Below are 27401 nucleotides of genomic sequence, written 5' to 3'. Positions count from 1 at the left end.
GGGTCTCTGCTACCTAACGACCTGGGGACAGGAGAGGAAGTTAGGGGGCCTCTGCTACCTTACGTCTGGGGACAGGAGGACAGGAGAGGAAGTTAGGAGGGTCTCTGCTACCTAACGACCTGGGGACAGGAGAGGAAGTTAGGGAGGTCTCTGCTACCTTACGACCTGGGGACAGGAGAGGAAGTTAGGGGGGTCTCTGCTACCTTACGACCTGGGGACAGGAGAGGAAGTTAGGGGGGTCTCTGCTACCTTACGACATGGGGACAGGAGAGGAAGTTAGGGGGTCTCTGCTACCTAACGACCTGGGGACAGGAGAGGAAGTTAGGAGGGTCTCTGCTACCTTACGTCTGGGGACAGGAGAGGAAGTTAGGGGGCGTCTCTGCTACCTTACGTCTGGGGACAGGAGAGGAAGTTAGGGGGGTCTCTGCTACCTAACGACCTGGGGACAGGAGAGGAAGTTAGGGGGGTCTCTGCTACCTTACGTCTGGGGACAGGAGAGGAAGTTAGGGGGGTCTCTGCTACCTAACGACCTGGGGACAGGAGAGGAAGTTAGGGGGGTCTCTGCTACCTTACGACCTGGGGACAGGAGAGGAAGTTAGGGGGGTCTCTGCTACCTTACGACCTGGGGACAGGAGAGGAAGTTAGGGGGGTCTCTGCTACCTAACGACCTGGGGACAGGAGAGGAAGTTAGGAGGGTCTCTGCTACCTTACGACCTGGGGACAGGAGAGGAAGTTAGGGGGCTCTCTGCTACCTTACGTCTGGGGACAGGAGAGGAAGTTAGGGGGTCTCTGCTACCTAACGACCTGGGGACAGGAGAGGAAGTTAGGAGGGTCTCTGCTACCTTACGTCTGGGGACAGGAGAGGAAGTTAGGGGGGTCTCTGCTACCTAACGACCTGGGGACAGGAGAGGAAGTTAGGAGGGTCTCTGCTACCTTACGACCTGGGGACAGGAGAGGAAGTTAGGGAGGTCTCTGCTACCTTACGACCTGGGGACAGGAGAGGAAGTTAGGGGGGTCTCTGCTACCTAACGACCTGGGGACAGGAGAGGAAGTTAGGGGGGTCTCTCTGCTACCTAACGACCTGGGGACAGGAGAGGAAGTTAGGGAGGCCTCTCTGCTACCTAACGACCTGGGGACAGGAGAGGAAGTTAGGGGGTCTCTGCTACCTAACGACCTGGGGACAGGAGAGGAAGTTAGGGGGTCTCTGCTACCTAACGACCTGGGGACAGGAGAGGAAGTTAGGGGGTCTCTGCTACCTAACGACCTGGGGACAGGAGAGGAAGTTAGGGAGGCCTCTCTGCTACCTTACGTCTGGGGACAGGAGAGGAAGTTAGGGGGGTCTCTGCTACCTAACGACCTGGGGACAGGAGAGGAAGTTAGGGAGGCCTCTCTGCTACCTTACGTCTGGGGACAGGAGAGGAAGTTAGGGGGGTCTCTGCTACCTAACGACCTGGGGACAGGAGAGGAAGTTAGGGAGGTCTCTGCTACCTTACGACCTGGGGACAGGAGAGGAAGTTAGGAGGGTCTCTGCTACCTTACGTCTGGGGACAGGAGAGGAAGTTAGGGAGGCGTCTCTGCTACCTTACGTCTGGGGACAGGAGAGGAAGTTAGGGGGGTCTCTGCTACCTAACGACCTGGGGACAGGAGAGGAAGTTAGGAGGGTCTCTGCTACCTTACGTCTGGGGACAGGAGAGGAAGTTAGGGGGGTCTCTGCTACCTAACGACCTGGGGACAGGAGAGGAAGTTAGGGGGGTCTCTCTGCTACCTTACGACCTGGGGACAGGAGAGGAAGTTAGGGAGGCCTCTCTGCTACCTTACGACCTGGGGACAGGAGAGGAAGTTAGGGGGGTCTCTGCTACCTAACGACCTGGGGACAGGAGAGGAAGTTAGGAGGGTCTCTGCTACCTTACGTCTGGGGACAGGAGAGGAAGTTAGGGGGCGTCTCTGCTACCTTACGTCTGGGGACAGGAGAGGAAGTTAGGGGGTCTCTGCTACCTAACGACCTGGGGACAGGAGAGGAAGTTAGGGGGTCTCTGCTACCTTACGTCTGGGGACAGGAGAGGAAGTTAGGGGGTCTCTGCTACCTAACGACCTGGGGACAGGAGAGGAAGTTAGGGGGTCTCTGCTACCTTACGACCTGGGGACAGGAGAGGAAGTTAGGGAGGCCTCTGCTACCTTACGACCTGGGGACAGGAGAGGAAGTTAGGGGGCCTCTCTGCTACCTTACGACCTGGGGACAGGAGAGGAAGTTAGGGGGCCCTGGGGACAGGAGAGGAAGTTAGGGGGGTCTCTGCTACCTAACGACCTGGGGACAGGAGAGGAAGTTAGGGGGGTCTCTGCTACCTTACGACCTGGGGACAGGAGAGGAAGTTAGGGGGGTCTCTGCTACCTTACGACCTGGGGACAGGAGAGGAAGTTAGGGGGCGTCTCTGCTACCTTACGACCTGGGGACAGGAGAGGAAGTTAGGGAGGGTCTCTGCTACCTTACGACCTGGGGACAGGAGAGGAAGTTAGGGGGCCTCTCTGCTACCTTACGACCTGGGGACAGGAGAGGAAGTTAGGGGGTCTCTGCTACCTTACGACCTGGGGACAGGAGAGGAAGTTAGGGGGTCTCTGCTACCTTACGACCTGGGGACAGGAGAGGAAGTTAGGGGGTCTCTGCTACCTAACGACCTGGGGACAGGAGAGGAAGTTAGGGGGTCTCTGCTACCTTACGACCTGGGGACAGGAGAGGAAGTTAGGGGGGCTACCTTACGACCTGGGGACAGGAGAGGAAGTTAGGGGGTCTCTGCTACCTAACGACCTGGGGACAGGAGAGGAAGTTAGGGGGCCTCTGCTACCTAACGACCTGGGGACAGGAGAGGAAGTTAGGGGTTAGGGGACCTTACGACCTGGGGACAGGAGAGGAAGTTAGGGGGCCTCTGCTACCTTACGACCTGGGGACAGGAGAGGAAGTTAGGGGGTCTCTGCTACCTTACGACCTGGGGACAGGAGAGGAAGTTAGGGGGGTCTCTGCTACCTTACGACCTGGGGACAGGAGAGGGAGTTAGGGGGTCTCTGCTACCTTACGACCTGGGGACAGGAGAGGAAGTTAGGGGGGTCTCTGCTACCTTACGACCTGGGGACAGGAGAGGGAGTTAGGGGGTCTCTGCTACCTTACGACCTGGGGACAGGAGAGGAAGTTAGGGGGTCTCTGCTACCTTACGACCTGGGGACAGGAGAGGAAGTTAGGGGGTCTCTGCTACCTTACGACCTGGGGACAGGAGAGGAAGTTAGGGGGTCTCTGCTACCTTACGACCTGGGGACAGGAGAGGAAGTTAGGGGGTCTCTGCTACCTTACGACCTGGGGAAGGAGGGTTAGGGGGTCTCTGCTACCTACGACCTGGGGACAGGAGAGGAAGTTAGGGGGTCTCTGCTACCTGACCTGGGGACAGGAGAGGAAGTTAGGGGGTCTCTGCTACCTTACGACCTGGGGACAGGAGAGGAAGTTAGGGGGTCTCTGCTACCTAACGACCTGGGGACAGGAGAGGAAGTTAGGGGGTCTCTGCTACCTAACCTGGGGACCTGGGGACAGGAGGGGAGGAAGTTAGGGGGGGGTCTCTGCTACCTTACGACCTGGGGACAGGAGGAAGTTAGGGGCCTGCGACCTGGGGACAGGAGAGGAAGTTAGGGGGTCTCTGCTACCTGACCTGGGGACAGGAGAGGAAGTTAGGGGGCTCTCTGCTACCTAACGACCTGGGGACAGGAGAGGAAGTTAGGGGGTCTCTCTGCTACCTTACGACCTGGGGACAGGAGAGGAAGTTAGGGGGGTCTCTGCTACCTGGGGACAGGAGAGGAAGTTAGGGGGTCTCTGCTACCTTACGACCTGGGGACAGGAGAGGAAGTTAGGGGGTCTCTGCTACCTTACGACCTGGGGACAGGAGAGGAAGTTAGGGGGGTCTCTGCTACCTTACGACCTGGGGACAGGAGAGGAAGTTAGGGGGTCTCTGCTACCTTACGACCTGGGGACAGGAGAGGAAGTTAGGGGGCCTCTGCTACCTCGACCTGGGGACAGGAGAGGAAGTTAGGGGGTCTCTGCTACCTTACGACCTGGGGACAGGAGAGGAAGTTAGGGGGTCTCTGCTACCTTACGACCTGGGGACAGGAGAGGAAGTTAGGGGGTCTCTGCTACCTTACGACCTGGGGACAGGAGGAAGTTAGGAACCTTACGACCTGGGGACAGGAGAGGAAGTTAGGGGGTCTCTGCTACCTAACGACCTGGGGACAGGAGAGGAAGTTAGGGGGGTCTCTGCTACCTAACGACCTGGGGACAGGAGAGGAAGTTAGGGGGGTCTCTGCTACCTTACGACCTGGGGACAGGAGAGGAAGTTAGGGGGGTCTCTGCTACCTTACGTTGGGGACAGGAGAGGAAGTTAGGGGGTCTCTGCTACCTAACGACCTGGGGACAGGAGAGGGGGGTCTCTGCCCTTACGACCTGGGGACAGGAGGGAAGTTAGGGGGTCTCTGCTACCTTACGACCTGGGGACAGGAGAGGAAGTTAGGGAGGCCTCTCTGCTACCTAACGACCTGGGGACAGGAGAGGAAGTTAGGGGGTCTCTGCTACCTAACGACCTGGGGACAGGAGAGGTTAACCTTACCTGGGGACAGGAGGAAGTTAGGGGGTCTCTGCTACCTTACGACCTGGGGACAGGAGAGGAAGTTAGGGGGTCTCTGCTACCTTACGACCTGGGGACAGGAGAGGAAGTTAGGGGGGTCTCTGCTACCTTACGACCTGGGGACAGGAGAGGAAGTTAGGGGGGTCTCTGCTACCTTACGACCTGGGGACAGGAGAGGAAGTTAGGGGGGTCTCTGCTACCTAACGACCTGGGGACAGGAGAGGAAGTTAGGGGGTCTCTGCTACCTTACGACCTGGGGACAGGAGAGGAAGTTAGGGGGGCGTCTCTGCTACCTTACGTCCTGGGGACAGGAGAGGAAGTTAGGGGGTCTCTGCTACCTAACGACCTGGGGACAGGAGAGGAAGTTAGGGGGGTCTCTGCTACCTTACGACCTGGGGACAGGAGAGGAGTTAGGGGGTCTCTGCTACCTACGACCTGGGGACAGGAGAGGAAGTTAGGGGGTCTCTGCTACCTTACGACCTGGGGACAGGAGAGGAAGTTAGGGGGTCTCTGCTACAGGGGACAGGAGGGAAGTTAGGGGGTCTCTGCTACCTTACGACCTGGGGACAGGAGAGGAAGTTAGGGGGCCTCTGCTACCTTACGACCTGGGGACAGGAGAGGAAGTTAGGGGGTCTCTGCTAAGACCTGGGGACAGGAGGGAAGTTAGGGGGGTCTCTGCTACCTTACGACCTGGGGACAGGAGAGGAAGTTAGGGGGGTCTCTGCTACCTTACGACCTGGGGACAGGAGAGGGAAGTTAGGGGGGCCTCTGCTACCTAACGACCTGGGGAAGGGAGAGGAAGTTAGGGGGGTCTCTGCTACCTTACGACCTGGGGACAGGAGAGGAAGTTAGGGGGTCTCTGCTACCTTACGACCTGGGGACAGGAGAGGAAGTTAGGGGGTCTCTGCTACCTTCGACCTGGGGACAGGAGAGGAAGTTAGGGGGTCTCTGCTACCTAACGACCTGGGGACAGGAGAGGAAGTTAGGGGGTCTCTGACCTGACCTGGGGACAGGAGAGGAAGTTAGGGGGTCTCTGCTACCTTACGACCTGGGGACAGGAGAGGAAGTTAGGGGGCCTCTCTGCTACCTTACGACCTGGGGACAGGAGAGGAAGTTAGGGGGGTCTGCTACCTTACGACCTGGGGACAGGAGAGGAAGTTACTCTGCTACGACCTGGGGACAGGAGAGGAAGTTAGGGGGTCTCTGCTACCTTACGACCTGGGGACAGGAGAGGAAGTTAGGGGGTCTCTGCTACCTTACGACCTGGGGACAGGAGAGGAAGTTAGGGGGCCTCTCTGCTACCTGACCTGGGGACAGGAGAGGAAGTTAGGGGGTCTCTGCTACCTTACGACCTGGGGACAGGAGAGGAAGTTAGGGGGTCTCTGCTACCTTACGACCTGGGGACAGGAGAGGAAGTTAGGGGGTCTCTGCTACCTTACGACCTGGGGACAGGAGGGAAGTTAGGGGGTCTCTGCTACCTAACGACCTGGGGACAGGAGAGGAAGTTAGGGGGGTCTCTGACCTTACGACCTGGGGACAGGAGAGGAAGTTAGGGGGGTCTCTGCTACCTTACGACCTGGGGACAGGAGAGGAAGTTAGGGGGGGTCTCTGCTACCTTACGACATGGGGACAGGAGAGGAAGTTAGGGGGGTCTCTGCTACCTTACGACCTGGGGACAGGAGAGGAAGTTAGGGGGTCTCTGCTACCTTACGACCTGGGGACAGGAGAGGAAGTTAGGGGGTCTCTGCTACCTTACGGGGGACAGGAGAGGAAGTTAGGGGGTCTCTGCTACCTTACGACCTGGGGACAGGAGAGGAAGTTAGGGGGTCTCTGCTACCTTACGACCTGGGGACAGGAGAGGAAGTTAGGGGGTCTCTGCTACCTTACGACCTGGGGACAGGAGAGGAAGTTAGGGGGTCTCTGCTACCTTACGACCTGGGGACAGGAGAGGGAAGTTAGGGGGTCTCTGCTACCTTACGACCTGGGGACAGGAGAGGAAGTTAGGGGGGTCTCTGCTACCTAACGACCTGGGGACAGGAGAGGAAGTTAGGGGGTCTCTGCTACCTTACGACTGGGGACAGGAGAGGAAGTTAGGGGGTCTCTGCTACCTTACGACCTGGGGACAGGAGAGGAAGTTAGGGGGTCTCTGCTACCTTACGACCTGGGGACAGGAGAGGAAGTTAGGGGGTCTCTGCTACCTGGGGGACAGGAGAGGAAGTTAGGGGGTCTCTGCTACCTTACGTGGGGACAGGAGAGGAAGTTAGGGGGTCTCTGCTACCGTACGACCTGGGGACAGGAGAGGAAGTTAGGGGGCGTCTCTGCTACCTTACGACCTGGGGACAGGAGAGGAAGTTAGGGGGTCTCTGCTACCTTACGACCTGGGGACAGGAGAGGAAGTTAGGGGGGTCTCTGCTACCTTACGACCTGGGGACAGGAGAGGAAGTTAGGGGGTCTCTGCTACCTTACGACCTGGGGACAGGAGAGGAAGTTAGGGGGTCTCTGCTACCTTACGACCTGGGGACAGGAGAGGAAGTTAGGGGGTCTCTGCTACCTACGACCTGGGGACAGGAGAGGAAGTTAGGGGGTCTCTGCTACCTTACGACCTGGGGACAGGAGAGGAAGTTAGGGGGTCTCTGCTACCGTACGACCTGGGGACAGGAGAGGGAAGTTAGGGGTCTCTGCTACCTACGACCTGGGGACAGGAGAGGAAGTTAGGGGGTCTCTGCTACCGTACGACCTGGGGACAGGAGAGGAAGTTAGGGGGTCTCTGCTACCTTACGACCTGGGGACAGGAGAGGGAGTTAGGGGGTCTCTGCTACCTTACGTCCTGGGGACAGGAGAGGGAGTTAGGGGGTCTCTGCTACCTTACGACCTGGGGACAGGAGAGGGAGTTAGGGGTCTCTGCTACCTTGGGGAAGGGAGAGGGAGTTAGGGGGTCTCTGCTACCGTACGACCTGGGGACAGGAGAGGGGAGTTAGGGGGTCTCTGCTACCTTACGACCTGGGGACAGGAGAGGGAGTTAGGGGGGTCTCTGCTACCGTACGACCTGGGGACAGGAGAGGGAGTTAGGGGGGTCTCTGCTACCGTACGACCTGCTACGACCTGGGGACAGGAGAGGGAGTTAGGGGGGTCTCTGCTACCGTGGGGACAGGAGAGGGAAGTTAGGGGGTCTCTGCTACCTTACGACCTGGGGACAGGAGAGGAAGTTAGGGGGTCTCTGCTACCTTACGACCTGGGGACAGGAGAGGAAGTTAGGGGGTCTCTGCTACCGTACTGGGGACAGGAGAGGAAGTTAGGGGGGTCTCTGACCTGGGGACAGGAGAGGAAGTTAGGGGGTCTCTGCTACCTTACGACCTGGGGACAGGAGAGGAAGTTAGGGGGTCTCTGCTACCTTACGACCTGGGGACAGGAGAGGAAGTTAGGGGGTCTCTGCTACCTTACGACTCTGGGGACAGGAGAGGAAGTTAGGGGGTCTCTGCTACCTTACGACCTGGGGACAGGAGAGGAAGTTGGGGAAGGGGGTCTCGGCGACCTTACGACCTGGGGACAGGAGAGGAAGTTAGGGGGGTCTCTGCTACCTTACGTCTGGGGACAGGAGAGGAAGTTAGGGGGGTCTCTGCTACCTTACGACCTGGGGACAGGAGAGGGAGTTAAGGGTGTCTCTGCTACCTTACGACCTGGGGACAGGAGAGGAAGTTAGGGGGTCTCTGCTACCTTACGACCTGGGGACAGGAGAGGAAGTTAGGGGGTCTCTGCTACCTTACGACCTGGGGACAGGAGAGGGAGTTAGGGGGTTCTGCTAGGGGGACAGGAGAGGAAGTCTCTGCTACCTTACGTCTGGGGACAGGAGAGGAAGTCTCTGCTACCTAACGACCTGGGGAAGGGAGAGGAAGTTAGGGGGTCTCTGCTACCTTACGACCTGGGGACAGGAGAGGAAGTTAGGGGGTCTCTGCTACCTAACGGGGGACAGGAGAGGAAGTTAGGGGGTCTCTGCTACCTTACGACCTGGGGACAGGAGAGGAAGTTAGGGGGTCTCTGCTACCTGGGGAAGGGAGAGGAAGTTAGGGGCGTCTGGGGGGACAGGAGAGGAAGTTAGGGGGTCTCTGCTACCTAACGACCTGGGGAAGGGAGAGGAAGTTAGGGGGGTCTCTGCTACCTTACGACCTGGGGACAGGAGAGGAAGTTAGGGGCGTCTCTGCTACCTTACGACCTGGGGACAGGAGAGGAAGTTAGGGGGGTCTCTGCTACCTTACGACCTGGGGAAGGGAGAGGGAGTTAGGGGGGCCTCTGCTACCCTGGGGAAGGGAGAGGAAGTTAGGGGGTCTCTGCTACTGGGGACAGGAGAGGAAGTTAGGGGGTCTCTGCTACCTTACGACCTGGGGACAGGAGAGGAAGTTAGGGGGCCTCTGCTACGTTAGGGGGTCTCTGCTACCGTACGACCTGGGGACAGGAGAGGGAGTTAGGGGGTCTCTGCTACCGTACGACCTGGGGAAGGGAGAGGGAGTTAGGGGGGTCTCTGCTACCTTACGACCTGGGGACAGGAGAGGAAGTTAGGGGGGTCTCTGCTACCTTACGACCTGGGGACAGGAGAGGAAGTTAGGGGGGTCTCTGCTACCTAACGACCTGAGGACAGGAGAGGAAGTTAGGGGGGTCTCTGCTACCTAACGACCTGGGGACAGGAGAGGAAGTTAGGGGGGTCTCTGCTACCTAACGACCTGGGGACAGGAGAGGAAGTTAGGGGGGTCTCTGCTAGGGGGACAGGAGAGGAAGTTAGGGGGTCTCTCTCCTGACCTGGGGACAGGAGAGGAAGTTACTCTGCTACCTGGGGGACAGGAGAGGAAGTTAGGGGGTCTCTGCTACCTTACGACCTGGGGACAGGAGAGGAAGTTAGGGGGTCTCTGCTCTCTGGGGACTACCTTACGACGACCTGGGGACAGGAGAGGAAGTTAGGGGGTCTCTGCTACCTTACGACCTGGGGACAGGAGAGGAAGTTAGGGGGTCTCTGCTACCTTACGACATGGGGACAGGAGAGGGAGTTAGGGGGTCTCTGCTACTCTGGGGACAGGAGAGGGAGTTAGGGGGTCTCTGCTACCGACGACATGGGGACAGGAGAGGGAGTTAGGGGGTCTCTGCTACCTTACGGGGGACAGGAGAGGGAGTTAGGGGGTCTCTGCTACCTTACGACATGGGGACAGGAGAGGGAGTTAGGGGGTCTCTGCTACCTTACGACATGGGGACAGGAGAGGGAGTTAGGGGGTCTCTGGGGGGACAGGAGAGGAAGTTAGGGGGTCTCTGCTCTAACGACATGGGGACAGGAGAGGGAGTTAGGGGGTCTCTGCTACGACCTGGGGACAGGAGAGGAAGTTAGGGGGTCTCTGCTACCGTACGACCTGGGGACAGGAGAGGAAGTTAGGGGGGTCTCTGCTACCTAACGACCTGGGGACAGGAGAGGAAGTTAGGGGGGTCTCTGCTACCTTACGACCTGGGGACAGGAGAGGAAGTTAGGGGGTCTCTGCTACCGTACGACCTGGGGACAGGAGAGGAAGTTAGGGGGGAGTCTCTGCTACCTTACGACATGGGGACAGGAGAGGGAGTTAGGGGGGCCTCTCTGCTACCTTACGACCTGGGGACAGGAGAGGAAGTTAGGAGGGTCTCTGCTACCTTACGACCTGGGGACAGGAGAGGGAGTTAAGGGTGTCTCTGCTACCGTACGACCTGGGGAAGGGAGAGGGAGTTAGGGGGGTCTTTGCTACCTTACGACCTGGGGACAGGAGAGGAAGGGGTTAACACACAAACCACCATGATCACACCCACACTAAATATTCAACACATTCACCTTTATCCAAATTCTAATCAAACACAATCATTGGAGTTTATGTTTAATGCAAAACTCCGACACCATAAGTGTACAAGTTTCTTATAAGGATGAGACAAATGAAAACGAATTGGTTTATTATGTTCATGCTTCTATGTCAGCATCTCCGCCAAGCAAATGGATTAAACGGTTAATCTACATCCGTAGAATGTCCTCATCCATCTCCTTATGCCGTCCCACGTAGCGTTGGCTGGTTTTCCTGTTTGTTTCCGCAGCCAGATCAACCTGTTAGCTGTTCCTTTGTCTGTCAACTCCCATGGAGTGCCATTTAAACCAGAGGAGAAAGAAAAACAACAATGTTGATCTCTGACTTTCAGTCCGCCAGAGAAAAGAGACTACACAGAAAACATACTGTTTCTTCTTTTATTTTAGGAAATTGTTTGATCTTGCTGAGATCATAAATTTAAGTTTGTAAATTTCAGTGGCATGCTTCATATAACAACACAACCGCAGGGCTTAGGGATTAGGCTGGTGATGTTAAATCACTAACGTTTTCCCCTGCCAACGTTTGGATCCTTTCCAGAACCTTCTGCGCTCTAAGTAGGGTTCAGGGTTAAAAGGATTTATCCTCTTGAAGATAATGTATCAGAAATGTTGTACTGCGTCATGAAGGGAGGTTACACATAGATCAGTGGCAACACTTGTGGCTGTGACCTGCTTATTTGTTTGTTGAGTTTTAAGGACAGAAAAGTGTGTGCAATTGGTGGGATAACTCATACATTTCATTTCAGTCACATATCACAGTACTTACCCTCAAAATTGATAGCTAGCTTCTAAACACTATGATGCTGTTTCCTCTTTCTATAGCTTCTAAACACTATCATGCTGTTTCCTCTGTCTAAAGCTTCTAAACACTATGATGCTGTTTCCTCTTTCTAAAGCTTCTAAACACTATGATGCTGTTTCCTCTTTCTAAAGCTTCTAAACACTATGATGCTGTTTCCTCTTTCTAAAGCTTCTAAACACTATGATGCTGTTTCCTCTTTCTAAAGCTTTTAAACACTATGATGCTGTTTCCTCTGTCTAAATCTTCTAAACACTATGATGCTGTTTCCTCTTTCTAAAGCTTCTAAACACTATGATGCTGTTTCCTCTTTCTAAAGCTTCTAAACACTATGATGCTGTTTCCTCTTTCTAAAGCTTCTAAACACTATGATGCTGTTTCCTCTTTCTATAGCTTCTAAACACTATGATGCTGTTTCCTCTTTCTAAAGCTTCTAAACACTATGATGCTGTTTCCTCTTTCTAAAGCTTCTAAACACTATGATGCTGTTTCCTCCTTCTAAAGCTTCTAAACACTATGATGTTTCCTCTTTCTAAAGCTTCTAAACACTATGATGCTGTTTCCTCTTTCTATAGCTTCTAAACACTATGATGCTGTTTCCTCTTTCTATAGCTTCTAAACACTATGATGCAGTTTCCTCTTTCTATAGCTTCTAAACACTATGATGCTGTTTCCTCTTTCTAAAGCTTCTAAACACTATGATGCTGTTTCCTCTTTCTATAGCTTCTAAACACTATGATGCTGTTTCCTCTTTCTATAGCTTCTAAACACTATGATGCTGTTTCCTCTTTCTAAAGCTTCTAAACACTATGATGCTGTTTCCTCTTTCTAAAGCTTCTAAACACTATGATGCAGTTTCCTCTTTCTAAAGCTTCTAAACACTATGATGCTGTTTCCTCTTTCTAAAGCTTCAAAAACACTATGATGCTGTTTCCTCTTTCTATAGCTTCAAAACACTATCATTGTTCTATGTAAAGTTCAAACATTTGCCATTTTATAAAGCTTCTAAACACTTTGATGCAGGTCATTGTTCAAACACATGATGATGTTTCAAAGCCACCATCACTAATGCTGGATATTTTCATTTAACATTTATGCATTCCATTTCTAAAGTCATTCTAAACACTATGATGCTGCTTCTTTTCTAAAGCTTCTAAACACTATGATGCTGAATTCACCTTCTGACATCCAGTGGAACAGCCACTTTACAATAGTGCATCTAAATCACTAAGATGCTGTTTCCTCTTTCTAAAGCTTTAAACACTATGATGATGTTTCCTCTTTCTAAAGCTTCCAAACACTATGATGCTGTTTCAGGTTTCTAAAGCTTCTAAACACTATGATTGACTCCGCTGTCTAAAGCTTCAAAAACACTATGATGCAGTTTGTTCCAAACACTTGATGGGCCAAAGCTTCTAAACACCATGATGCTGTTTCTCTTTCTAAAGCTTCCTCAATGATGGTTTTGAATCCTTTCTAGTGCAGATTTAGATCCAGAAGTGTCTTCATGTTTATCATTGTTCTATGTGTTCATCATTTGCCATTTTGTACTGTTTTGACAGAGCCTTGTCAAGCACAGTGTTCAAACCACCATCAGTAACTGGATATTGAACTGCAAGAACTGATGATTCTGCTGCACTTGCCTCTTCCATTGACGATCATGTGTGGGATTTTTATTTTTTTACCTTTGTTTAACCAGGCAAGTCAGTTAAGAACAAATTCTTATTTTCAATGACGGCCTAGGAACAGTGCCTGTTCAGGGGCAGAACGACAGAGTTGTACCTTGTCAGCTCGGGGGTTTGAACTTGCAACCATCCCGTAACTAGTCCAACACTACCCTGCCGGAATGGATACTGACCTCATTGAACGACAATTCATCAGGATTCATTACACCTCGTGGGATATCTAGCTTAATACTAATATATAAATATACCGGTCTTTCTTCAAACATGCATACAAGACTATATGAAAGAATCATACAGTCCAAACAATTTGAATTACCCACAATCCTCCATAAACAAGGTCATGTGGCAAGATAAGAAATGCAAGAAAGGGCTCTCAGTGGTGCAGCAGTCTAAGGCACTGGATCAAGTGCAGGCTGGAGCACAACTGGCTGTGATTACAAGTCCCATAGGGTGGCGCACAATTGGCCCAGCGTCGTCTGGGTTTGGCCAGTGTAGGCTGCCATTGTAAATAAGAATTTGGCCTTAACTGACCTGCCTAGTTAAATAAAATAAATGCAAGGTCAGATAAAACCAATGAGTTCAATTAATTCTCTTTTTGGTTATCCTCATGAAAGTCACATTAATTTTAAGCAACAAATTCAGTTAGAATTATTCTTACATTAAATTAACATATAGGTATTTTAAGGGTATTTAAAAGTTGTAAAGATATTTTTGTGGTATTTTGACACTTTATGGAGACAGTTATGAAATGACAGAGGAGAGACAGATTGGTGGAAGAAACAGATTGTAGGGTTGGAGCAGGTAATTGAACCCCGGGCTTTGGTAGGGAGAGGGGTGACCTGTCTAAGCTGGAACTAGTTAGCATTATCTTTAGACCACTGGCTCTGCACCACTTCTATTCATACATTTTTATTAAATATATGATAGTTGTTTTTTTTGTCAATTTTAATTCACCCCAGAATCCTTTTTTACAGTGTGGCTGTATGGTTGAGTGGGTAAAATTCAATTTTACTGCCCCTCCGGTTTCTAATCTGTCTAAACCTTTGAAAAAATAAAGGTGGAATTCAAAAAGAACAAAAATGCACAGGGACTTATCATCGATCAATATTTAGGCTATTATCCATTTGCATTTCTAAACCATTGACTGTATGAAAAACACAGTTTGTGTGATGCTGCTTTTACATGCACTGAAACCTCAAAAAGTGTTTTCACAACACTATCTTAAAAACACACATTTTCAGGTGGAAGAACCACTTTGGGTGTTTCAGAGTACTTCATTTCTGTTTTAAAACACATTCTGAGTATTAAAACACTTACATTGGGTTTACAGTCAAACACCCACCAAACACAAGAGCTCAGCTTTAAGTGAACTACTTTTCATAGTTTCATTACCCAATAATGGTGTTTTCAGACTTTCTATTTTAACAGTGTGACCCAACGCCCTATTGAGACACTTCATGTTGGTGTTACCTTCATTTTGGCTGTTACTTGTATGCACACCATCACTGTGACAAGTAGCTATGGTGACATTATAGCCATGGCAACGTGCAGCCATGGCAAAGTGTAGCCAATAGCAATCCTTGATCGATATCCTCCCATGGTGCACTGAGACCCGAGAAGAAAACTAGGCCTGGCCCCCAGGGACAAGCTTACTACCACGTGTGCACGAGCATGTACATGTGTGTAAGAGATACTCATTATGACAGGTGGTGCAGATCTATCCATCTCCTATGCTCACTTTCTGTGCGTGAACACGGATGTGTGTACATTTGCATCTGCATGCTTATAATAATGAATGAATGAACAATGAATCATCAACACAAATGCTCTTATTTGCATGCATGATTTAGGATAATCCCTGTTTACTCAGCCTATCTCTTACATGACCTTCCCATAGGGGTTTAGTTGGGGGCTGTCCCCATTCTGTCCTTATGAGAGTCCCCTCACATGCCATCACTCCCAGGCCTACTCCCCAAGGCCAGGGCAGTAAGAACATATGCCACTGGTTCCCCCTCTGGCTATGGGCTGACTGTGGAATGGACTTGGGTTTTAAGGGCTTTATGATACACAGGAGGAGAGGAGAAGCTTTACTCTGTACAATCCTCCAAGTGATGGTGTGTGTGTGTGTGTGTGTGTGTAACTGTAGGGCCAATGGGGAGAGACCAAGGGGGATGTATTTTAGGAAGAGAAGCCCTTTCTAACCCCCTCTTAGACTTCTACAGTGCCCCGGGGAGATTCCCCAAAGCTCTACTGTCAGATCTGACTTAGTTTGGAGAGGCTCTAAGTCTAAGGGCATGCTTGACATTGGTTGAGTTAAGGGACAACCTCAATTATTGTCAGAGTTACTGCATATGCAATGAGTCAGCTTCTGAGAGAGAAGGATATGCAAGGATAAAGGACCTTATGGGCAATCAACCCCGTGTTATATTTTGCCTGTGAGAGGTATTGGTTAGGGTGAGTGTCATCAGGGTGTGTAAATAATAAAACATGCTACACTTGAATTCAATTCAGTTTAGCTGGCTGGTTAGCAGGCCAAGGTTAAGGTTTATGTGCTTGCTATTGAAGGACTATATCAGTCTGGAAATAATGTTGACAGTATTGAAAGAAAAGCCATTGAGCGGACAGATTAGCAGGCTAGGCTATGATGCTAGCTGTGTTAGCTAGCTGTGTTGTTAACAGATCCATTGCACTGATAAGTTAGCATTAGCAGGCTAGGCTACGTGGCTAGCTGTTTAGGATGATGACCGGGTACTGCTGGGGGTGAAGAGTGGGGGGTAACTGGAACTGTGTGTGTCTGGACTGACCACCATATGGGTCAGTGGAGTTGACAGAGGAAGTGTCATTATACGGCATGCAGAACACACACACACACACACACACACACAGGGCTGTCAGCATGCAGAACACACACACACACACATACACGCACATGGCTGTAAGGATGAAAACAGACGCACAGAGACACTCCTGTACATACACATTCACATAATGTAAATAAAATGCACTTTCAACAAAAACATTTACAGAGGGGTTGATTTCCAGTTCCAGGAGAGCTAGCTGTAAGAATGTATGAGCACTGAGCACTGAGCAGCTTCTCCCCTGCATCAGAAATGAGCACTGAGCATCAAGCAGCTTCTACCCTGCGTCAGAAATGAGCACTGAGCACCAAGCAGCTTCTCCCCTGCGTCAGAAATGAGCACTGAGCACCAAGCAGCTTCTCCCCTGCATCAGAAATGAGCACTGAGCACCGAGCAGCTTCTCCCCTACGTCAGGAATGAGCACTGAGCACCAAGCAGCTTCTCCCCTGCGTCAGGAATGAGCACTGAGCACCAAGCAGCTTCTCCCCTGCGTCAGGAATGAGCACTGAGCACCAAGCAGCTTCTCCCCTGCGTCAGGAATGAGCACTGAGCAGCTTTCTCCCGTGCGTCAGAAATGAGCACTGAGCAGCTTCTCCCCTGCGTCAGGAATGAGCACTGAGCAGCTTTCTCCCCTGCGTCAGAAATTAGCACTGAGCAGCTTTCTCCCTGCGTCAGAAATGAGCACTGAGCAGCTTTCTCCCTGCGTCAGAAATTAGCACTGAGCAGCTTTCTCCCCTGCGTCAGAAATTAGCACTGAGCAGCTTTCTCCCTGCGTCAGAAATTAGCACTGAGCAGCTTTCTCCCCTGCGTCAGAAATTAGCACTGAGCAGCTTTCTCCCCTGTGTCAGGAATGAGCACTGAGCAGCTTCTCCCCTGCGTCAGAAATTAGCACTGAGCAGCTTTCTCCCTGCGTCAGAAATTAGCACTGAGCAGCTTTCTCCCTGCGTCAGAAAAAGAGAAATGTCAACTTCTTACAAACAGATGGGCACTGTGGAGAATTCCTCTGTCAGTAACAATTGTGGCAGAGCTGGAGGAGCGAACACAGCCACAACAGCACACACTGAGGAACAAAGGAGAAAGTCCTGGTAAAATAACACCCTGTACATGTCCTGGCCAAGGCCACCACTAGAGGGAGACATCTCATATTCCATGTGAGGCATACAGGTTGACCATACAATAGATGATCCTATTCATACACAGCGATAGAACATGACAACATTCAAAGACTTTTGGTGGGTGTAGGGATACGTGTGTGTGTGTGTGTGTGTGTGTGTGTGTGTGTGTGTGTGTGTGTGTGTGTGTGTGTGTGTGTGTGTGTGTGTGTGTGTGTGTGTGTGTGTGTGTGTGTGTGTGTATAGCCTACTTACTGGTCTGCACTTTGAGTGTGAAGGGGTTCTTCTGCTGGATGGTGTGTGTGAAGAGGAAGCGGGCGTTGCAGCTGTAGTCTGTGTGCGAGTCTTTAGCCAGAACATTAGAGAAATACAGATCTCCATTCAGACCCATGGACACACGCCTATCTTGGGTTATAGACATCATGGCTGTGGAGGGAGAGAAGGACAGAGGGAGGGGGAGAGGGAGGATTGGAGTGAGGGAAAGGAGAGAGAGAGAGAGAGAGAGAATGGAGGCGGTAGAGACGAAGGAGGGGGGAGAGATGAGAGAGAGAGAGAGGTAAATATAGGGGAGAATGAAGGGAGAGGAAGTGAGTGAGAAAGATCTTAAATCATTTAGACTGTATGCTTCATAATGGACCATAACATGATCTAATTTCAGAGGCATCCACTAGACTGGCCAAGTGGATTAGCCTACATCTCATGTGACTTGAAAAACAGAGTCAGTCCCAACCAGATAGATAAAGATCAAATAGACGTTACCCTTTAAACTCTTACTGTAGTCTGGTCTCATTGGCTTAAACTCCTAACTAGACTGGACCTGAGCTGAGTGTATGGAGCGTGTAACAGAGTACCAGCAGTGTTAGGACACAGCGGTAGCCAGTGGGGCCAGCTATAGACAATATATCCTAATAAGGATTCTATATCTATGGTGCCAGCTAGGTCAGCACTAGTGTTGTCATCCTCTGTGATGATGTAGCACTGGGACTGGGACTTGTCACTCTGGGGCTCTGTGTTAATGTTAACTCCTAACACACACAGATGCCCCCGACAGATGATCACACACTCTGTAACTAAGACGAGTGATAGGGCCAATCTGGTTGTCTTGACGGTGCCGTGGTCCAATCATCCCCCAGCCAGTGGTCAAATGTAGTGGTGGTGTGTAACTGTGACTGGGCAATGTGCCATAATGCTATGATTGCTATTATATATTTGATGTATTATGTTCATAGTGACCCCATGGCTATAATTAGCTTGGCTAATAAAGATTTAGTGAAGTGAGAGTAGTGAAGTACAGTCCAGAGAGTATAGCGACACCATTAGCTGTGAAGGACTACTTCAGTCTGGGCTCTTAAAATGGCCTCAGCTCTTTACCCAGCAGTCAGATAATTACACACACACACACACACACACACACACACACACACACACACACACACACACACACACACACACACACACACACACACACACACACACACACACACACACACACACACACACACACACACACACACACACACACACACACACACACAACACAGTGGGTCAGCAGTAACACACACCACTAGAGAAGAGGATAGAGAGATAGAAAGAAGGGAGAGAGAGAGAGTGAACGAGTGATCAAGTGAGAGAGAGAGAAAGAAAGTGAGGATATCTTGAGAGTGAGAGGTTTGAAACACTTCCAGACAGAAGAGAGAGAGAGAGAGGGGAGCGAGAGCAGGAGAGAGAGGAGAGAGAAACGAGAAAAAAGAAAGCAATAGCATTAAATAGCAAGTGACAGAAGAGCTGAGAGGTCACCTAAGAGGACAAACGACTGGGATAAAGAGGGACTGAAGGACACAGAGGGAGAGGGGGACAGACAGTAAAGAGGGACTGAAGGACACAGAGGGAGAGGGGGACAGACAGTAAAGAGGGACTGAAGGACACAGAGGGAGAGGGGGACAGACAGTAAAGAGGGACTGAAGGACACAGAGGGAGAGGGGGACAGACAGTAAAGAGGGACTGAAGGACACAGAGGGAGAGGGGGACAGACAGTAAAGAGGGACTGAAGGACACAGAGGGAGAGGGGGACAGACAGTAAAGAGGGACTGAAGGACACAGAGGGAGAGGGGGACAGACAGACATAGAGAGAGACAGAGAGAGAGCTAGACTCACCGCTGTTCATCCAGAAGGTGTGTGGAGGGGGCAGGCCTGGAGGAGGGTTACAGGCCAAGACCAGGGAAGAACCCTCACCCACTACTACTGGCTCCAACACCTCCTTGGGCCACAGAGGGGACTCTGACAGAGGGAGGGAGAGAGATACTTAGATGACATGAGATCACAGGAGGTTGCTGAGGGAGATGCACTCATAATAATGGACTGAACGGAGTAAATGGAATGGCATCAAACACCTGGGAACCATGTGTTTGATGTATTTGATACCATTCCACTGTTTATGCACTAGTCATTTCCACGAGCCCATCCTCTCCGATTAAGGTGCCACCAACCTCCCGTGTATGAGATACTTATTACAAGTCATATTCACTTTATAACATTTCAGAATATAGCCTACTGATTTTGTGTCTATGTATATATGTGTGTGTGTGTGTGTGTGTGTGTGTGTGTGTGTGTGTGTGTGTGTGTGTGTGTGTGTGTGTGTGTGTGTGTGTGTATGTGTGTGTGTGTGTGTGTGTGTGTGTGTGTGTGTGTGTGTGTGTGAGAGGGAAAGAGGGATACCTCGTCAGTTGTACAACTGAATGCCTTCAACTGAAATGTGTCTTTTGCATTTAATCCACGGGAGTGTGTGTGTGTGTGTGTGTGTGTGTGTGTGTGTGTGTGTGTGTGTGTGTGTGTGTGTGTGTGTGTGTGTGTGTGTGTGTGTGTGTGTGTGTGGATGTGAATTAACAGACTCCTCACTGGACACTCGTAGTAGGATCTTGTTGGTCAGCGCTGTTCCAAAGTCATTCGAGGCGAAACACTGGTATTCCCCCTCATAGTCCTCTGGCCTCCCTCCGCTCCGGAAGCTAATCTCCAGCGTTCCCGATCGCTTCCGCATCGTCACCCGTGGATCCTTCCCCACGTTGAAGAACTTCCCGTTCCGTCGCCATGAGAACCTGAGTCACCATGGAAACAAAAAGAACATAACAGAACAGGGTCAGAACTACTGCAGAGATAGCCTGCAAAGTAATGTCATACTTTCTAAGTCCATACCCAAACATCTAATTTTAAAAATGAATCTCTCCAGAAATAAGTCTCTCACTGTTGCCGCCTGCTACCCCTCAGCTCCCAGCTTTGCCCTGGACACCATTTGTGAATTGATCGCTCCCCATCTAGTTTCAGAGTTTGTTCTGTTAGTTGACCTAAACTGGGATATGCTTAACACCCCATCAGCCCTACAATCTAAGCTAGATGCCCTCAATCTCACACAAATCATCCAGGAACCTACCAGGTACAACCCTAAATCTGTAAACATGGGCACCCTCAGAGACATTATCCTGACCAACTGGCCCTCCAAATATACCTCCGCTGTCTTCAATCAGGATCTCAGCGATCACTGCCTCATTGCCTGTATCCGCTACGGGTCCGCGGTCAAACGACCACCCCTCATCACTGTCAAACGCTCCCTAAAATACTTCTGTGAGCAGGCCTTTCTAATCGACCTGGCCCGGGTATCCTGGAAGGATATTGACCTCATCCTGTCAGTAGAGGATGCCTGGTCATTCTTTAAAAGTAACTTCCTCACCATCTTAGATAAGCATGCTCAGTTTCAAAAAATGCAGAACTAAGAACAGATATAGCCCTTGGTTCACTCCAGACCTGACTGCCCTCGACCAGCACAAAAAAGCCAAGTCAACAAACAGATCACTGACCATCTCGAATCCCACCATACCTTCTCCACTATGCAATCTGGTTTCCGAGCCGGTCACGGATGCACCTCAGCCACGCTCAAGGTACTAAACGATATCATAACCGCCATCGATAAAAGACAGTACTGTGCAGCCGTCTTCATCGACCTGGCCAAAGCTTTCGACTCTGTCAATCATCATATTCTTATCGACAGACTCAGTATCCTCTGTTTTTCTAATGACTGCCTTGCCTGGTTCACCAACTACTTTGCAGACAGAGTTCAGTGTGTCAAATTGGACGGCATGTTGTCTGGTCCTCTGGCAGTCTCTATGGGGGTGCCACAGGGTTCAATTCTTGGGCCGACTCTTTTCTCTGTATATATCAATGATGTTGCTCTTGCTGCGGGCGATTCCCTGATTCACCTCTACGCAGATGACACCATTCTGTATACTTCTGGCCCTTCCTTTGACACTGTGCTATCTAACCTCCAAACAAGCTTCAATGCCATACAACACTCCTTCCGTGGCCTCCAACTGCTCTTAAACGCAAGTAAAACCAAATGCATGCTTTTCAACCGTTCGCTGCCTGCACCCGCACGCCCGACTAGCATCACCACCCTGGATGGTTCCGACCTAGAATACGTGGACATCTATAAGTACCTAGGTGTCTGGCTAGATTGTAAACTCTCCTTCCAGACTCATATCAAACACCTCCAATCGAAAATCAAATCTAGAGTTGGCTTTCTATTTCGCAACAAAGCCCCCTTCACTCACGCCGCCAAACTTACCCTAGTAAAACTGACTATCGTACCGATCCTCGACTTCGGCGATGTCATCTACAAAATAGCTTCCAATACTCTACTCAGCAAACTGGATGCAGTTTATCACAGTGCCATCTGTTTTGTTACTAAAGCACCTTATAAAAAGCACTGTTTGAGAAGATTCTCCAATTAGAAATGCTTTTACGGCCAGGAGAAAAGGCTTAATTTGTGTCGGTGCAACCACACAAAATGTTATTTTTTTCAGAAGCTCTTTTGATTGGTTAACCAATGATGACAGCATGTGGTTGCATAACTGCTAGGGCTGCTATTTTGGAAGGGGATTATAGAGCATGCTTACCGTCATATTTACATAAACTGTATAGTAGGGGAAAAGACTGAAGAGGAGATTAGGGGAGAGGAGAGGTGAAGAGTGGAGAGGAGGGGAGGAGGAGGACAGGATAGAAGAGGAGAGATTAGGGGAGAGGAGAGGTGAAGTGTGGAGAGGAGGGGAGGGGAGGAGGAGGACAGGATAGAAGAGGAGATTAGGGGAGAGGAGAGGTGAAGTGTGGAGAGGAGGGGAGGAGGAGGACAGGATAGAAGAGGAGAGATTAGGGGAGAGGAGAGGTGAAGTGTGGAGAGGAGGGGAGGAGGAGGAGGAGGAGGGGGAGGACAGGATACAAGAGGAGATTAGGGGAGAGGAGGGGTGAAGAGTGGAGAGGAGATTAGGGGAGAGGAGAGGTGAAGAGTGGAGAGGAGGGGAGGAGGAGGACAGGATAGAAGAGGAGAGATTAGGGGAGAGGAGAGGTGAAGTGTGGAGAGGAGGGGAGGAGGAGGAGGAGGAGGGGGAGGACAGGATACAAGAGGAGATTAGGGGAGAGGAGGGGTGAAGAGTGGGGAGATTAGGGGAGAGGAGAGGGTGAAGAGTGGAGGGGAGGGAGGAGGAGGACAGGATAGAAGAGGAGAGATTAGGGGAGAGGAGAGGTGAAGTGTGGAGAGGAGGGAGGAGGAGGGGGAGGAGGGGGAGGACAGGATAAAGAGGAGAGATTAGGGGAGAGGAGGGGTGAAGAGTGGAGAGGAGGGGAGGGAGGAGGACAGGATAGAAGGGAGAGATTAGGGGAGAGGAGAGGTGAAGAGTGGAGAGGAGGGGAGGAGGAGGACAGGATAAAAGAGGAGAGATTAGGGGAGAGGAGAGGTGAAGAGTGGAGAGGAGGGGAGGGGAGGGGAGGAGGAGGACAGGATAGAAGAGGAGAGATTAGGGGAGAGGAGGGGTGAAGAGTGGAGAGGAGGAGGAGGGTGAAGAGGGAGAGGAGGGGAGGAGGAGGACAGGATAGAAGAGGAGAGATTAGGGGAGAGGAGGGGTGAAGAGTGGAGAGGAGGGGAGGAGGAGGACAGGATAGAAGAGGAGAGATTAGGGGAGAGGAGAGGTGAAGAGTGGAGAGGAGGGGAGGAGGAGGAGGACATGATAGAAGAGGAGATTAGGGGAGAGGAGTGGAGAGGTGAAGTGTGGAGAGGAGGGGAGGGGAGGAGGAGGACAGGATAGAAGAGGAGAGATTAGGGGAGAGTAGAGGTAAAGAGTAGAGAGGAGGGGAGGAGTAGGACAGGATAGAAGAGGAGAGATTAGGGGAGAGGAGGGAAGTGTGGAGAGGGGGAGGAGGAGGACAGGATAGAAGGAGGGGGAGAGGATTGGAGGGAGGGGAGGGGAGGAGGAGGAGGACAGGATAGAAGAGGAGGTGGGGAGAGGAGAGGTGAGGTGGAGGGAGGGGGAGGAGTAGGACAGGATAGAAGAGGAGAGATTAGGGGAGAGGAGAGGTGAAGTGTGGAGAGGAGGGGAGGAGGAGGAGGAGGACAGGATAAAGAGGAGATTAGGGAGAGGAGGGTGAAGAGTGGAGAGGAGGATGAGAAGGACAGGATAGAAGAGGGGTAATTAGGGAGAGGAGAGGTGAAGTGTGGAGAGGAGAGGAGATTAGGACAGGATAGAAGAGGAGAGGTGAAGAGTGGAGAGGAGGGAGGAGGGGGAGGAGGGGGAGGGGCAGGATAGAAGAGGAGATTAGGGGAGAGGAGAGGTGAAGAAGGAGGGGATGAGACAGGATAGAAGAGGGGTAATTAGGGGAGAGGAGAGGTGAAGTGTGGAGAGGAGGAGGGGAGGGGAGGAGGAGGACAGGATAGAAGAGGAGAGATTAGGGGAGAGGAGAGGTGAAGAGTGGAGAGGAGGGGAGGGGAGGAGGAGGGGGAGGGGGAGGACAGGATAGAAGAGGAGATTAGGGGAGAGGAGAGGTGAAGAGTGGAGAGGAGGGGATGAGAAGGACAGGATAGAAGAGGGGTAATTAGGGGAGAGGAGAGGTGAAGTGTGGAGAGGAGGGGAGGGGAGGGGAGGACAGGATAGAAGAGGAGAGATCAGGGGAGAGGAGAGAGAAGAGAGAGGAGGGAGGACAGGATAGAAGAGGAGGAGAGGAGAGGGGATGGGAGGACAGAATAGAGGAGGAGTGATTAGGGGAGAGTAGAGGTGAAGAGTGGAGAGGAGGGGAGGAGGAGGGGGAGGACAGGATAGAAGAGGAGATTAGTGGAGAGGAGAGGTGAAGAGTGGAGAGGAAGGGAGGGCAGAAGGGAGGGGAGAGAAGACAGCAGAGGAGAGCCCAGTCCCATAGCTCTGTCTGTGGCAGACTATAGAACCAGGGCCGTAGGACCAGAGTTACATCAGGACAATGGCTCACACTCTATATGAGGCTGTATGTGTAACGGAGTGTAACGGATGTGAAACGGCTAGCTTAGTTAGAGGTGTGCGCTAAAAGTGTTTCAATAGGTGACGTCACTTCCTCTGAGAACTTGAAGTAGTGGTTCCCCTTGCTCTGCAAGGGCCGCGGCTTTTGTGGAGCGATGGGTAACGACGCTTCGAGGGTGACTGTTGTTGATGTGTGCAGAAGGTCCCTGGTTCGCGAGGGATGGGCGAGGGGACGGTTTAAAATTATACTGTTACATATGGAAGCCAACAGGACTTTGTGGGACTGAATGAGTGATTGATCCCTCTTTGAATGATCCATGAGCATGAATAGTCAACTGCATTATTCTAACACAATTACTTTCCTGGGAAGGAAGAGTGTGTGTGTAAACCTTCACTGTGCCTCAAAACAAATATAAAGCACCCCTGAATGAGATCACTGTGCTCAGCTCAGAGCCACCTTACACAACCACGCCTGCCTGCCTGCCTGCCCGCCCGCCCGCCTGCCTGCCTGCGTCTATGTGTGTTTTTGTGTGTAACCCTGCTCCTGTAAGTCTCTCTGGATAAGAGCGTCTGCTAAATTACTAACATGTAAATGTGTGTGTGTGTGTGTATGTGTGTGCATGCCTTGTCATGTATTATGTCATCTGCTGGAATGAGGGGAGAAGAGGGGGAGTGATGGGATAGGAGGCAGTAGATGGGAGAGGGGGGGAGTGAGGGAAGAGGAGGCAGTAGATGGGAAAAGAGGGGGAGTGAAGGAAGAGGAGGGGAGTGAGGGAAGAGGGGGCAGTAGATGTGAGGGGAGAGGAGGGGGATTGAGGGAAGAGGAGGCAGTAGATGGGAAAGGAGGTTGGAGTGAGGGAAGAGGAGGCAGTGAATGTGAGGGGATAGGAGGGGGAGTGAAGGGAGAGGAGGGGAGTAAGAGAAGAGGAGGGGGAGTGAGAGAGAGAGGAGGGGGTTGTGGAGACAGGACGGGAGTGAGGGAGGGAGGAGGGGGTTGTGGGGAGAGGATGGGAGTGAGGGGAGAGGAGGGGGTTGTGGGGAGAGGACAGAAGTGAGGGGAGAGGAGGGGGAGTGAGAGAGAGAGAAGAGGCGGATGTGGGGAGAGGGCGGGAGTGAGGGAAGAGGAGGGTAAGTGAGAGAGAGAGGAGGCAGTAGAAGAATGGGGTAGAGGGAACAGGCTGGCATATCAAGTTTTTAGGAGCGGCAGGTAGCCTAGCAGTTATGGGCATTGGGCCAGCAAAGGTCGCTAATTCGAATCCCCGAGCAGGCAAGGTGGTTAACCCCCAACAACAACTGCTCCCCAGGTGTTGATGATGTGGACACCGATTAAGAGACATTTCAGTTGAAAGCATTCAGTGCAACTGGTTAGGTATCCCCTTTCCCAAGGTGGAAGAAGGAGGGGGCGTGGTATCATGTGGGTTCAGTGGGATCATATTGTAATGTCAGGAGAGCTGGCTGGCTGTCATGGGGTGGCTGGATGGCTGTCATGGGTCACTGGATGGCTGTCATGGGGTGGCTGGATGGCTGTCATGGGCCACTGGATGGCTGTCATGTGGTGGCTGGATGGCTGTCATGGGTCACTGGATGGCTGTCATGGGTCACTGGATGGCTGTCATGGGGTGGCTGGATGGCTGTCATGGGCCACTGGATGGCTGTCATGGGGTGGCTGGATGGCTGTCATGGGCCACTGGATGGCTGTCATGGGGTGGCTGGATGGCTGTCATGGGTCACTGGATGGCTGTCATGGGTCACTGGATGGCTGTCATGGGTCACTGGATGGCTGTCATGGGCCACTGGATGGCTGTCATGGGGTGGCTGGATGGCTGTCATGGGCCACTGGATGGCTGTCATGGGTCACTGGATGACTGTCATGGGCCACTGGATGGCTGTCATGGGGTGGCTGGATGGCTGTCAGGGTCACTGGATGGCTGTCATGGGGTGGCTGGATGGCTGTCATGGGTCACTGGATGGCTGGATGGATGTCATGGCTGGATGGCTGTCATGGGCCACTGGATGGCTGTCATGGGGTGGCTGGATGGCTGTCATGGGGTCACTGGATGGCTGTCATGGGGTGGCTGGATGGCTGTCATGGGTCACTGGATGGCTGTCATGGGGTGGCTGGATGGCTGTCATGGGGTGGCTGGATGGCTGTCATGTGGTGGCTGTCATGTGGTGGCTGGTGGCTGCCATGGGATGGCTGGTGGCTGCCATGGGGTGGCTGGTGGCTGTTATGGGGTGGATGGTAGCTGGGTGGCTGTCATGGGGTTGCTGGATGGATGTCATGGGTCACTGGATGGCTGTCATGGGTGGCTGGCATGGGGTGGCTGGAGGCTGTCATGGGGTGGCTGGTGGCTTGTCATGGGGTGGCTGGTGGCTGTCATGAGTATTGGTGGCTGTTTGATGGCTGTGACAAGGTTCACTGGATGGCTGGGGTCATGTGGTGGCTGGTGGCTGTCATGGGATGGCTGGATGGCAGAGCAGTGGTGGCTGGTGGCTGCCATGGGGTGGCTGGTGGCTGCCATGGGGTGGCTGTGTCATGTGGTGGCTGGTGGCTGTCATGGGGTGAATATCAGGGTGACAGCTAGGAAAGGGGGAGTGGATGGATGTCATGGGTCACTGGATGGCTGTAAATATGAGAGTGGCTGGTGGCTAACATGGGGTGGTGGATGGCCCAGTCATGGGGTTAAAGGCTGGTGGCTGTCATGTGGATGGCTGGTGGCAATAGAATAATCAGGGGTGGTTGTCATGGGGTGGCTGTTAGGGGTGGATGGACAAGCTGGGTGGATGTCAGATGGGGTTGCTGGATGGCTGTCATTTGGGTGGCTGGTTCCCCTTGGCCTCACATTCAATGGGTGGCTCTGTCAACAATGGGGTGGCTTCAGGACTGTCATGGGGTGGCTGGATGGTTTGGAAGAAAGAGGAATAGAAGAATGCAAACAGGGGTGGATTAAGGGAGCAAGATTCAGCAATAATGTCCAATGAGGTGTGGTATATGGCCAACATTGATGCGGAGTGCCTGGACAAGGTTCATGAGCCGTGGTATATGGAATGGGGTCCCCCGAGGTGGAGGGTAGGGGGTGAAATGGGGTGCAGGATGGCAGAGCAGTGCTGAGCTGGCCTATTCATGC

At 52.0% G+C, this 27401-nt stretch overlaps 1 protein-coding gene across 7 annotated transcripts in view; it reads right to left on the bottom strand.

Moving 5' to 3' along the window:
• LOC135541646 (neurofascin-like) overlaps positions 1–20055 on the bottom strand; it is a 68899-nt gene extending 48844 nt beyond the window's left edge. For all 7 annotated transcript variants that reach the window (XM_064967960.1, XM_064967962.1, XM_064967961.1 and 4 more), the window contains exons 1-3: positions 19865–20055; positions 19124–19246; positions 17225–17395 (exon numbers count right to left, since the gene is read on the bottom strand). In XM_064967960.1, the coding sequence (XP_064824032.1) occupies positions 17225–17395; positions 19124–19246; positions 19865–20003 (433 nt within the window). In that variant the 5' untranslated portion in view covers positions 20004–20055. The remainder of the gene's footprint in view (positions 1–17224; positions 17396–19123; positions 19247–19864) is intronic.
• Between the last annotated feature and the right edge of the window lie 7346 nt (positions 20056–27401).

This window comes from Oncorhynchus masou, chromosome 6, assembly GCF_036934945.1.
Source record: "Oncorhynchus masou masou isolate Uvic2021 chromosome 6, UVic_Omas_1.1, whole genome shotgun sequence".
Classification (NCBI taxonomy): domain Eukaryota; kingdom Metazoa; phylum Chordata; class Actinopteri; order Salmoniformes; family Salmonidae; genus Oncorhynchus; species Oncorhynchus masou.
The sequence above is the reverse complement of the archived record's forward strand: the minus strand, read 5'-3'. Positions and strand labels throughout refer to the sequence as shown.